At 46.9% G+C, this 12672-nt stretch overlaps 1 protein-coding gene across 2 annotated transcripts; it reads right to left on the bottom strand.

The window, feature by feature from the left end:
• Nucleotides 1–1658: 1658 nt before the first annotated feature.
• LOC120788280 (alpha-2Db adrenergic receptor-like) lies at nt 1659–11449 on the bottom strand. 2 transcript variants are annotated; one of them, XM_040123941.1, is made up of 3 exons: nt 10867–11449; nt 9671–9923; nt 1659–3027 (listed from the first exon to the last, which is right to left on the bottom strand). In XM_040123941.1, exons 2-3 carry the CDS (start codon nt 9701–9703, stop codon nt 1873–1875), a joined length of 1188 nt encoding a protein of 395 aa, XP_039979875.1. In that variant the 5' UTR covers nt 9704–9923; nt 10867–11449; the 3' UTR covers nt 1659–1872. The 2 variants fall into 2 exon arrangements, with proteins under 2 accessions (XP_039979875.1, XP_039979866.1); XM_040123932.1 differs by lacking the exons at nt 9671–9923; nt 10867–11449 and adding an exon at nt 6068–7149.
• Nucleotides 11450–12672: the final 1223 nt, after the last annotated feature.

Below are 12672 nucleotides of genomic sequence, written 5' to 3'. Positions count from 1 at the left end.
TCCTGCACATTACACTGTTCTGTCTTTACTTGTGAACTGTTTTGCACTTGGTTTTGTTTATGTGACGGCTCCTTACGTTGTCCGTTTGCATCACGTGTTGACTTCCATCCCTACTGTGTTCTTGCATGTGGCTATACGGACCGTAAAGCTCTCTCGGGTCTTGGGCTTCTGCTTGAGCAACGGCGTTATTTCCGGTTGAGACAGCAGCTGCACATGGTTTGGTTTCATTTGATTTGAACTTCAAAGCCGAATCTACTGACCCCTACAACGCGCATTCAAGAGAGGTCTGGCATTGTAGGGGGGGTGGAAATCATTATGGTGACTGTCTTACCGGCACTTGGTTTAAAACTCTCAGACACTGCAAGAAATATCACACAGGACGGGAACACCAGGTTCGCCGATTAAAGGATGGTTTTCAAACTAGACTCACATGCTCATATGAACACTGAAACTGGTTTTGCTTGTTGTAATCGTTCCTGCTGTTCATACGGGCCATTAACAGATCCCTCCCGGGCAGACGTCCCATGTGAGTGATGGAGCTCCAAATCCACGGTTTCTCGTTCCGCGGAAGAGCCGCCGTACTCTGCAGACTCTTAATAGGCTTTCGACCACCTTATCCAAATTATAATTACAGGTGAGATATTTAATTACACAACTTTCAAGTTACTGTGAAACGCTGTGTTGCATAGCAACCATAATGATGTACAGTTGCCTGTGGCCCTGGACTTATCGCTCCCTCTGCCTCCGCTGACACTTGCATCCGTGTTTTATGTTTGACAGGATAAAAGCATCACGTCTGATTATCATCTTTCTCTCTCACCAAATTAAAAGCAACCGATGTCCTTTTTCTCACACACAACTATTCTACAGTCTGCGTGAAGACATTGATTAAATTAACAAGGATTTATGCTTTATGCCCAATTATTTCCAGGTCAGGAAAGGGTTCAGCGCTCAGTCACGTCAGGTTTTTTTTTTTTTTTTTGTTACTGTTTTTCCAGAGAGAGTAGAGACGTAAGCTTTGAGTCATAAAGACCCACAGCAGCCTGCAATTTTGTTTCATCCTGAGCCTCAGAGGATAATTATCCATCGACGTAGGAGCCCGAGGTTGATTATATTTATTCAGAGGCTCCGGTATAGTTAGGCTTTCTCTTTTCTTCCCTCTCCGCTTCTTTCTCTTTTGTCTTCTCTCTCTCTCTCTGTTTACAGCAGCTCGGCCCATCTGCTAGCTGCACATGAATTTTTAATGTCTTTGCCCCCCGAGCTGTGCGGTGTCAACAGAACACCGCTGCTGTGTGAAAAACTGGTCACTCGCGTTCGGCTTTCTATTCTCTGCTCCTTCACTTGAAGTTAAAGTTTAAACTTCAGGTGCTGCTGGACTTTAATTACTCTGAGACACAGAAATCCATTTCAAACTCATCGTATATTTTTCTCAGCTCCTTATAAATCAGCTTCTTTTTTTTTGGGGGGTCAATATTTCTGTAGCAGAGCCAGTCGGCCTACTTGCTGCAGTGTACGAGACATCCCGGAGCACCGCAGGGACACAGTTCACTGCCCTGCAGCCATTTTCCTCTAATTAACATTCAACTTCAGGCAAAACCCAAGTTGTAATGTTGAACCATTATTGCATCAATGAGTTTGAAACACGTGCATCAGTGTGTAATAATCCCCCTCCTCTGGCTTGTTTACTCTAGAATAAAGAGGGATTATTTGATAAATTAGTGAGCAGTTGAATAATAAATCAATACTCCGGCTGTATGACAAGCCCTTTAATGTCGTCATGACAGCACAGTGGAAAACGGGGTTAAAACCGCGCGCACGCATTGCGCTTGTGCGAGCGGAGGGCACTCACACAAACACACACGCGTTCACATCTTATGTTCGTTTATGAGTCTGGAATAAAATCTTCTTGAAGGCCCTCCTGAAGTCTCGGTTGAAAATAGTGTATATGATGGGGTTCAGGCAGCTGTTGCAGTACCCGATCCAGAAAAACAGGTTGAAGAGCGTATCGGGGATCGAACAGTTCTCTCTGCAGACAGCGTGGAGACTGTAGGTGAAGAAAAACGGGAACCAGCAGAGGACAAAAACCCCCATCACTACCGCCAGGACAAACGTGAAGCGCTTCTCCCTCATCTGAGCCACCTTGTTTTTGGACACGGACATCTGCCTCTGCCTTCTGAGAGGCAGAGGAGAGGGCAGGAGGCAGTGGTGGGAGAGGTGGTCGGCTGACGCCCAGGATATGGAGGCGCAGGACGGAGGCGGAGGAGGCTTCAACCTGCCTGTCGTTCCCTCGGCGTCCTTCCCTTCCTCTGTTTTTACCCGTCCGCCGGCTCTCCTGGGGAGGCGGAGAGACAAGGAAAACGAGGAGGACGGTTTCACCTCAGCCTCGCAGCTCCTGTCCTCTAAGTCAATATCATCCAGCTCTCCTCTCCTGTGGCCGCTGCTGTTGCTCTCCACGTTGGAAGAGGCGTGTCGGTTGGCAGCCTGCGGGCTGTCCAGCTCGTACCGGGTTTTACTGCAGCCGGCTCCCCGTCTTTGGCAAGTCCTGGCGGTGCCCACAAAGCAGGTCTCGGACTGCGACGCCTGCCGCTCCATCACATTCTTCGCCACGAACACAGTGGAGGCTCGCTGCTTGGCAACACGGTAGATCTTACAATAAACCAGTATCATGATGACTCCCGGGGCGAAGAAGGACACCAAGCAGGAGGAGAGGATGTACCACGTCTGGTTGTTGAGGAGACACTCCTGCCTCTGCGTGTCCTTCTCGTCCTCCGTCTCCAAATCCTCCTCCTTCTGCGTCATGAGGAGCGGCGGCGACGAGATGACGATCGATATGAGCCACACGATGCTGATCATCGCCTTGATCCGTTTGGGAGTCCGCTTGCGGTTGTAGCTGACGGCTTTAGTGACGGACCAGTAGCGGTCGAGGCTGATGGCGCAGAGGTGGACGATGGAGGAAGTGCAAAAGAGGACGTCCAGAGCCAGGTAGAAGGAGCACCAGGTGGAACCAAAGTACCAGTAACCCATGACCTGAAAAGAGGAGAAACCGATTAAGACACGTTGATGACTCACTTAAGCCGCGGTAATGACCTGTAGAAGAAAGACAGAAGAAGAAACAGTGTTAATTTCATGTTTCATTCCAGTCAGACTCAGTCCGTCAGAGAGGCCTTGACCCAAGCACCTAAAAGATTATTTCCCCTCAAAATACAAATTCAGTCAATATCTCATTACTGCCACGTCGGCTGCAACCGTATTTGGTTTGTAGAAAAACCTCACAGCGAGTTGGCCCCTGTGGTTTCATATCGGCCCTCTTGAAATTTATTTAAACTCACAACCTTTTCACAGCTGCAAGAAAACTGTAAAGTATCCATCAAATTCCCCCACTACTTGTGCTTTCTCCACAGTCCTTTGTAGCGAAAATGAAGTCTGTTTGAAGAGGTAAAGTCCAAGACTTACCTCTTCATCACCTGTGTTTTTCTCACTGGCAGGTGATAAAGAAGTAAATATTGGACTTTCTAAGCCGCAGTGCAGTTGCTTGGCTACAAAACACTTGGATTATGCTGCATTAGCTTTTCAGAGGAATTTCAGTCTCAGTTTATGGCTTTAGAGCTGTGAAATGAAAATCTGCTGAAGTTCAGAAAAAGGCGGAGATGGAAATATTGGGTGTCCCAAGAATTGCCTTTTGATGAATATGAATTACCACTGAAAGAATTAATTGAACGGTCAGTGCTTTCAGCTTCCTCAGTCCTCTCTTTAATATCTTTATGAGAGCAGCCTGACCGATACTGATGTTCACAATTGAGAGTTGAAAAAGTTCAACAACTTATCATCTGATTGTTGCTCTTTTTACATAAACACTCTGGTTATTAAAGAACTGCCATCAACATACGAACTGAGCTCTGGTGAACAAACCCTGACACTGTTTCCAATGGCCTGAAAAATATCTTTGGCACGGCTATTTGATTTTTCTTGTCACTTATCGACCGACAGATACGGCAATACCAGTAAATCTGCATTCAGCTAACATCGGCCAGTATATCCACGCCGACAGTTCCTCACTCCAGCTCTAACTTTAAATCTGACATCTTTGGGTTTTGGACTTTTGGTCCGTCCCAAAAAAGCAATTTGAGGATGTCACCTTTGCCTGGGGCTCCGGGAACCTGTGATGAGTGCTTTTGCTATTTTTGACGTTTTCTAGAGTAAATGGACAATCAGGAAAAGGCTGTTAAGCGAAGAGAGACCAAGACATCCATCCCCCGGCATGACTAAATAATAATTACTATGAAAATTATTATTAATAGCAGCCACTGGTTTGAGTGAGAAAATATTTGGTGAATCCCCCAGAGGGAGGAGCATAGTCACCAGCAGTAGAGGAATGTAGCCGTGCTGGCTCTGAATGTCACTGCTGCACTGTGCTTCCCCGGGCAAAAACCGAAAATCGCTTTCTCTCCAGTCCCAGTTTTCTCCCCGGTTTGGCAGAGAAACTGATTTATCCTCATTTAGGTGGAGTTATAATTTAATACCAACAGTCCATCAAGTGGAAAACAGAGCAAACTCCATGATGACCGGTTCAGGTATAAGTAGGATGATAAATAAACCGAACGGAAGGACCAGGAGGAGCCGAAGCACCGGGCTGGCTGTGATGTGACCGAAAATGTGTGGTGAACATTAGAGAGGAAACACCAGCTAATCATCAACCTCAGCAAGCTCAGGGAGGAGAACATGTCATTAAACTGTCTACATTTATTCAGTATCTGTTAAGAGTCGAACAAGGCAAGACGTTACTTTATATAATAATATTCTGAAAAACAAACGTCACGGCGAAAATCTCACACGACCCTGGCTCTCGACAACAGAGTGTCCCATGGCTGCTAAATAAGACAAATTGATTTAACGTTGCGTCTGCGCTCGCAGGAAAGGGAGAGACGACGCTTCAAAGCAAAACAGGAAGGTTCCTCCCAGTCAGCGCCAACCGCGTTCTCCCTTCCAGTCATTCAGAGGAACCGAAGGGGGGTCGTAAACTCAGCATCTACGACATTCAGCCCACAGTTGTATCGATTTCCTCGGGGCGAATGCAGGAGCATTAATGTTTCTTGCAGACACTGCTGAACATCCCCATCACCGCCACCAAAGAAAATAATGATATTATAACATGCTGCAAAAGCTATGAGCCTCATAATATACGGTGAACACTTTCAAAGCACACAAACACTTTCTGTGTGTATTTTTGTTCACCAAACGCTGAAGGCTGCCTGCTGCTCGACATCACTCGCACGCTGGATGAGCATCCAGGTATTTGTTTCACAAGTTTTACATTCTTCAAGCTGTTTGACTCAATTTTCCTGAGGTCATGTGACGCCACTTCGGGGTCGTGACGTCCATTAAACCGGTCACCTGCTGCCACTGGGGGAGACTAAAGTGCAATGTTGAATCAAAGTTGTGGGCAAAGTTTTGTCGGTGGTGGATTTCATTGATCTGCAGCAAACACACGTTATATACAAGTACGGATCGATTTCTCCAACAGCAGAACCCATTTACGCCTGGTTTGAACGTGCAACCTGATCACGGGTCATGCATCTACACTGTGACTGGGTCTGTTATATGCAAAATGGGCAGGTGGAGTTGGGGACTTGTCAGGAAACATGCCGCGTCCTAGGTTAAGGAGAGTCTGAAATCTGTAGCTCTATGCTCGTCTTTTTGGGATAACAGGAAAAAGCAGAGGTGGGTGACTTTTCAACTTGTTGAATGGATTTTCATTAGTCACTCATCAAACAACTTTGGTCCTGATGTTGACATTTTTGGGTTATGAGTGACATGTCTGGACTACTGTCGGATGGATTGTCACGAAATGTGGCGCAGACGTTTGTGAACTCTGGCGATTCCCACGTCTGGCTGAGATCTGATCACAGTCAAGATGTGGTCTGGGCAAACTAACTGCGTCAAATGCGTTATATCTGCACCCCCACCTGCACTAAAGTGTGTTTTCGCTAAACCAGATGAGATATCCAGGTAAAGATGTGAATACCAGCTGCAAACAGCGTCTTAGAGTCTGAACAAACAGGTTCCTCACCTCATTAGCCAAAGAGAAGGGGATGACCAGCGTAGCCACCAGTATGTCCGCTGACGCCAAAGACACCAGGAAGAGATTCTGAGGCGCCCTCAGGGCTCGGCTGGTGAACACCGCCACCACGACCAGCACGTTACCCACCACAGTCCCCAGGATGATGACCGTGACCACCAGCAGGATGAACACCGACACCACCTGGGAGTGAGGAGGTACGGGAGGAGACCTCGAGGAGGAGGAGGGCGTCTGACTGACGTTCTCCAAAGAAGAGTTTGGTGGCAAAGCGGCCGGCATCGTGGCCAGTACGGGAGCGAATACATCTGATAAGTCCATCCTGGTTAAATGACTGATGTCATGATCCCCATGTTTTGTTTTTTTTTAACGTCCAGTGCATCCACCGCAGACGGTGTTTTTATGCCAGCCAGTTAGAAAATAACAGAAAGTACAAATATGACAAAAGAAATGAGAAAAAAGGGAGTAAAGCCAGTGAAAGGATCTGCCAAAACAATTTTAAAGCTGCCTGTGTGGGTCCAGAAGAAAACCATCCAATAATATCCTCACCACTGACAAAATACAAATTAGCTCTCTCTCAAAACACAAAGTATGCATGCAGGTCTCAAATCCTCACAGCACTACAGCTATGGTCAATAATTCATAATATCATACCCCAAAACACACAGCTTCATCTCTGTGCTCATGCCACAACACATTCTGCCACTGAAAGAAGGATTTGCATGATTTTAAAGAAGTCATACCTTTTAAAATATCCATTCATATGCACATCTGAGCCCAGAGGTTGACACACTGCAAAAGCTGTTAAAGCTGCAGGACTGGCCCACTTATTTCCAATGAGATGCAAAAAAGAAAAGACAAAAAAAAGAAAAAAAAGAAAATCATGCTCTAGTTGTAGCAAGGACGGAAACCCTATTTGGAATTCATGGTACCCTCGTACTGCTGCACTCCGAAAAGATCAATGTGGCAGAAAAACAAGATTGAAAAGTAGAGAAGAAATTACTGAACAGACTGAATGGGAAGAGGAGATTTTAAAAAAAAAGGAGAGAAAAGGAGAACAGAATGAGGAGGCGATGTAAAAAAAAAAAGAAGAAGAGAAAAACAAAGACGAAAGAAAAGGAAAAACGGAGGTCCTCACTTTCATGCGAGTCGTTACCGTGCTGAGTGACACTGCCGTCGCTGGCGATGCTGTTCAGTGATTCTCTACTGTCGGAATAGAGGAGGAGGAGGAGGAGGAGGAGGAGGAGGAGGAGGAGGAGGAGGAGGAGGAGGAGAGAGATTAATAGAGGAGAGATGAAGAGAGGGAGAGGGAGGAGAGGGTGAGAGGAAGAGATGTTTAAAGGAGAAGAAGACAAGTGGGATTTGAGAGCATATAGAAGAGGCCAGGAGATGAAAAGAGAGAGAGAAGGGAGGAGAAGTAGATGAAGTGAGAGATGAGAGGAAGGTAACAGAAAGCAGAGAGAGAGAGAGCGTGGGAGGAAGAGAACGGGAGATACAGGGATGAGGTGAGGAAAAGAAAAAGGACGATGGGAAAAAGGGGAACGGAAAACAAAAGAATAAAGACAGACAGCAGAGGAAAAGAGAGGAAAAGACACAGGAGAAGAGGAGAATAGTGAGTAGACAGGAAAGGAAAGGAAAAAGGAGGAATACCGGGGTGAAGGGAGGGAAGGAGACGAGAGGAAAAACAAAAAAGAAAAACAGGAGAGGAAGGAAAGCAAAAGGAAAGGAAAATAAAGTCCTGGAGAGATGAGATGGGGAGACGAAAAGAAAGGATGGAAGGGACAGAAAAGAGGAAAACGAAAAAGAAAACAGGCGAGGAAAGGAAAAGAAAGACAAGAAGAGAAGACAGGAAAGGAAATAAAAGAGATGAAAGGAGGAGAAAGAGAAAACACCAAAGGAAAGGAGAGGGGAGGAGGAAAAAAGAAGAGGATAAGAAGGAGGAAGAGAGGATAGGAAAGGAAAAAGGAGACATGGGAGGAGAGAATAAGGAGAGGAGGAAAAACGAGAGAGGAGGAAAAGAAAACAACGGCAGGAGATGAGATGATGAGAAAGAGAGGAGACATACTGGGGTGAGTAGAGGAATTGAGAAGACAGAGAGAAAAAAGGAGAGAGACAGGAGAGGAAGAAAATGAAAGAAAAAGGAGGTGCTTGACAGGAACGGAGGGCACCATGAGGAAAGAGTGGGAGGAAGAAAAAAGGGGGACACTGAGGTGAAAGAAAGGGGAGACTGGGGATGACAGGGAAGAGAGAGAGGGGGAAGAAAAGAGGAAGAAGAGAAGATGGTCTAGCTAGAGGAGAGGAGAAGAAATAATGATAGAGGGAGAGAAAACAAGACAAATGAGAAGAGAGGAGATATGCAGGGGTTAGGATAAGGGAGGGGAAGAAAGGGGAGACTGTTGAGGACGGGAGAGGAAAGAGAGGAGAAAAGGAGAAATGAAGAGGAGAGGAGAAGAAAGAAGACAGGGCTAGAGATGAAGAAAGGATAAGAAAAGAAAGAGAACATGAGAGGAGATGATAAAACGGAGGAAGGGGAAAAAAACAGAGACGACAGAAGAGGAAAAAGGAGGAGCCAGGGAAGAGGGGAGAAAGGAAACAGGAAGGAAAATGGAAAGTAAGGGAGACTGGAGAGGACGGGAAAAGAAAGAGAGAGAGAGAAAGGAAAGAGGAAACTAGTGAAGAGGGGAAACGAGAAGAAAAGAAGAGAGGAGATAAGAGAGTAAAGGAATCAAAAGGAAAACATTTAGATGAGGGGGGGGAGGAGAAACGTCTACAGGGGCAAGAAGAGAAGGAGAAAGCTGTTACTTCTCTGGGCTCACATCAGCTCCTGAGTGGTCAATCAATCAATTCCCATTTACTCCGAGATGAGCGGGGAGAGAGAAATCGAGAAACCCTTTATTTAATCACTGACTGATGCTCTTAATTTAGCTGCCTGGCACTGAAGGACGACACGTAGGCAGATCCGCCACAGTCCGCCCGCAGCGTGGTTACGTTCCTCCCGGATCTGAATGCAGCCCGCGGCGCTGCTCGCCGCGACCCTCTCGTGCTTTTGTATCGGCTTCGGAGGCAGACAGCCCCTTGAGTCAGACGTCTCAGAGAACCCCGCGTGACACGAATCCGGGCGGGCAGGTAATCCCGTGACGCCAACGGCCTGCGGGCATACTTAGCAACGGATCGGGGGCAGTGGATATGCAGGCACTCGCCGTCGCCGCCGAGTCGGGTAAACATCGGCGAGCTTCCTCAGGGAACGTTCGCACCGGGCATGCTTGGTTGTTTATTCGACCCAAACAGAGTAACGCAGCTCGGCGCCAGAAAACTCTCACATCGCCACCGACTGTATCAGGGCTCGTGAGGTGATAATGAAGGGCTTCACTAACAGGATTAAAAGCCCAGGCAAAGACGAAACGAAATCCGTTTTCCTGGGAACCGCTTCAAACAGACAAACGAGCCTGAGAGCTGCGGAGCGGGGCATTGTTTCAGTCCGCGTCACTCGCTGGGAAGACAGGAGCATTCACCACACATCTGTGCCATCATTTTGCTCTTGGTACCGGAGGAGACCCTTTTCCAACACCCCAACGGGGCAACCGAGGCATCCATTACCTGATATCTGTGACGAGGAAGGTCGCCGAACATTTAATGACTCAGTTTACCTGGCTCTCCATCTCTTCCTATCCGTGCAACTCTTTAGGCAGCCATGAGCGTCGTGTCGTATTAGAAGCTGGTCTCGAAGCGTTACACCTCGCTACTGGACTCCCGGCGTGGGCCTCTCGCTGTCCATCAGGCGTGGGAGACGGATCTTGACCATCGCGGTCGGCCGTGAGGTGGACTGGTTTACTGTCTGGGCCAACTTGGCCTGCACGTCAGAAAATCCTAATCACAAACTTATTCACTTCAATTTTACACACAGACATTTCCTCACACCTGGAAAACGTCCCCTCATGAAACCCATACCCCCTGTATGCACTGGGAGCGCCCTGGGGTGGCCTCCTTCTGGATCAGATTCACTGGGTCCGCATACGTTGTCCCGGGCCGCTGAGTTCCAACGATACCTCATCGCTGGCCTCCAAATCTCCAAATATACTGGTCTTACAGCAGCAAAGAAAAAAAAATGAGATAAATAAATAAAAAGCCGGCTTTGCGATGGAGTCCTCCACATTCACTCGCTCGTACACAATGGCTGATGTCCTTCCTGAACCCGCCGCGCACGGAACAATCGGCCGGAGAAAGGACTGTCCAGGCACGGGCCTCCACGGCAGCAGATGTTCAACGGCTGCCGGCCCGAATATGTACCTGCACTTTGCTTTATGAATCTATGAGTAATGTGGAACACACACACTCACCGGATCGGTGGTGGGGGTCTGGGGAAGGGGGGAGGGGGCAGTCAGATCAATTTATTTTACACGACAAACTGCCCACGTCTCCAAAACAAACTTAAATCTGTAAATACGGATTGATTTTTTTTTTTTGGCCTCTTAGGGGCAGCGGAAACAAGTCCCTTTGTTCGGCAGCCAGCCACTAACTCTGGTTGTCCACCGCTCGGTACTGGGCGGGAAGCGAGCTGTGCCTTTATCAGGGCTCTTTGCTGACAGAAGAATGAGTAAAACGTAAATATGCGGTGAGCTAAAAGGGGCAAGAAGCTCCACAGAGCTGTAGAACTGCGCGATAATTCTCCGTGGCTTCGTCAGTATGAACGACCACGTACTGTTAGGTGAAGCCTTACCAGCATAACAAACACACACCACTTATTTTTAGGGATTTGGGATTTAGTTCAGCTCAGGAGAACTGCTTTCACTAACATTAGCTTGTGAGTGGGCACTACCAGAGGCTGTGGTCAGACCAGGCCGCTCCCCAATGGTACCAGCATGCCTGTGTTTGGATGTGTTTGCTAAGGGTTGTAATACAACTCTGGTTGCCTCTACCCTAATGGAAATAAAATGGGCAGCCTGGCGGACCCCGTAAGACGTGCTGTGGAGGAGTCCGGTACACGTGGTGAACGGAGGAACGGTACCGGATACTGTGGAGCATCAGTGGAGCAGATAAATAAGGAAAGCACCTTGCTCAAGGGCACGCATGAGCCTTGCTTTTGAGGGGGGAGATAAGACTGAACCTCCTCTCTCTCTCCAGACTCTCCAACCCAGAGGACTGAGCTGAGAACAGGCTGCTCCAAAGCTCTCAGTGAAGCCTTCAAGTAATGTTTCTGGGATTTGTATTGTATATTTATAGCTTTAGAAGAAAGACTTTAAATCATAATTGGACTTAAGTTATCTAGGAATATTGAGTCTGTCACGATTACTGCCCTGTACCCTTTAAAATCGTTTTTTATTTTCCTCATCTAAAGAAAATAAATGTTTGAATGGCAGCCCAGACCAAAGCGAACTGCTGTCTCTGCTGTAATAATTGCCATGAATTATTAAATTAAAATGTTAATATTTAAAAAAAAAAAAAGAGACAATTTCTGGAGGACTAAAAAGTGTCAATCAAAACTGAACATGATTGTAGAATTGTAAAGGTGAACCCATTAAAGTGGCCACTGAAGTTACCTTATATTCCTTTTCTTTTTCACTTGTTATTCGCTGTAGAAAGAAACACCCGGTCCCACGGGCGGATTACTGAACAGGGCCACAGGGCACAGATCCAGGGGCCCAAGACTGCAAGGGGCCGCTGGGCCTGAGCCTCTTTTTGAAGTGACTCAACGTATCTTGTTGGAGGGTCAATTAAACAAGATGCAAAATGACTACAAGAAGATTCAAAACGACCATGAAGAGACACAAAACAACTGCAAGAGACAGAAAATGAACCGAAGAGAGACTCAAAATGACCAAAAGAAGACACAACATGATAACAAAGAGACCCAAATCGTATACAAAGACACACAAAAACCCCAGACCGAAAGACACGCAAAATGACTACAATGTGGGCAGGTCGTTCCGTTTTGTGCCTCTTTCAGTCTCGGTGTTTTGGTGGATTGATTGAGACGAAGGAAATTCAATGAGACATAAATTTTGATTGAGGCAGAAGCTGAGTGACCGCATTGGCAGGTTATTTCATGTGAATCACTGGATCACATAATAAGGAATCAAAAAAAAGAAATGTTGGAATATGGAATGGCAGCAAAAGCAACAGGGGTATTTTTTCTTCTTTCATGACAGGAATGAAGCTGGGTCTATTTTGTGTCGGCCTTGTGCACCTCCGCAGGCAGGTGTTCAGGTTTCACCTAAAGTCAAAAACTATTCAAATGAAGAACCCCTTGTCTGTGGAGATGCATTACAGTGGGGAGCCCATAGCCACTGCACCACTAAATGTCTCTAAACTTTCACTGAGCCGCTGCACCAGCAGTTTAGGAAAACTGCCCGAATCCCGTTTGACAGCTCTGCAGAAACTATTTAAAATTGGAGCTTAGAACCTGCCGAGAAACAAAAAAAATAAATAAATAGAAATTTCACTCTCCATTTTCTGTCTGCGGACAATCTGGGGTGAGTCATTTCTCCGGCTCTGATGGAGAGAGAAAGAGAAAGCGAGGCAGCGAGACAGGTGAACACAGGGAGACAGAGAGAGGAGAGAGAGATGCACTAAACGTGGGAGAGAGAGAAACACAAACACCA

Source organism: Xiphias gladius, chromosome 1 (assembly GCF_016859285.1).
Source record: "Xiphias gladius isolate SHS-SW01 ecotype Sanya breed wild chromosome 1, ASM1685928v1, whole genome shotgun sequence".
NCBI classification, from domain to species: Eukaryota; Metazoa; Chordata; class Actinopteri; order Istiophoriformes; family Xiphiidae; genus Xiphias; species Xiphias gladius.
This window is presented reverse-complemented; position numbering and strand designations above follow the sequence as displayed.

Bases quoted from the DNA above. Each gene is read 5' to 3' on its own strand.
- LOC120788280 (XM_040123932.1), bottom strand. From the start codon at position 6,394: ATGGACTTATCAGATGTATTCGCTCCCGTACTGGCCACGATGCCGGCC. The intron at 3,028-6,067 runs GTGAGGAACCTG...TCCTCTTTTCAG, and splicing joins CCTTCTCTTTGGCTAATGAG to GTCATGGGTTACTGGTACTT.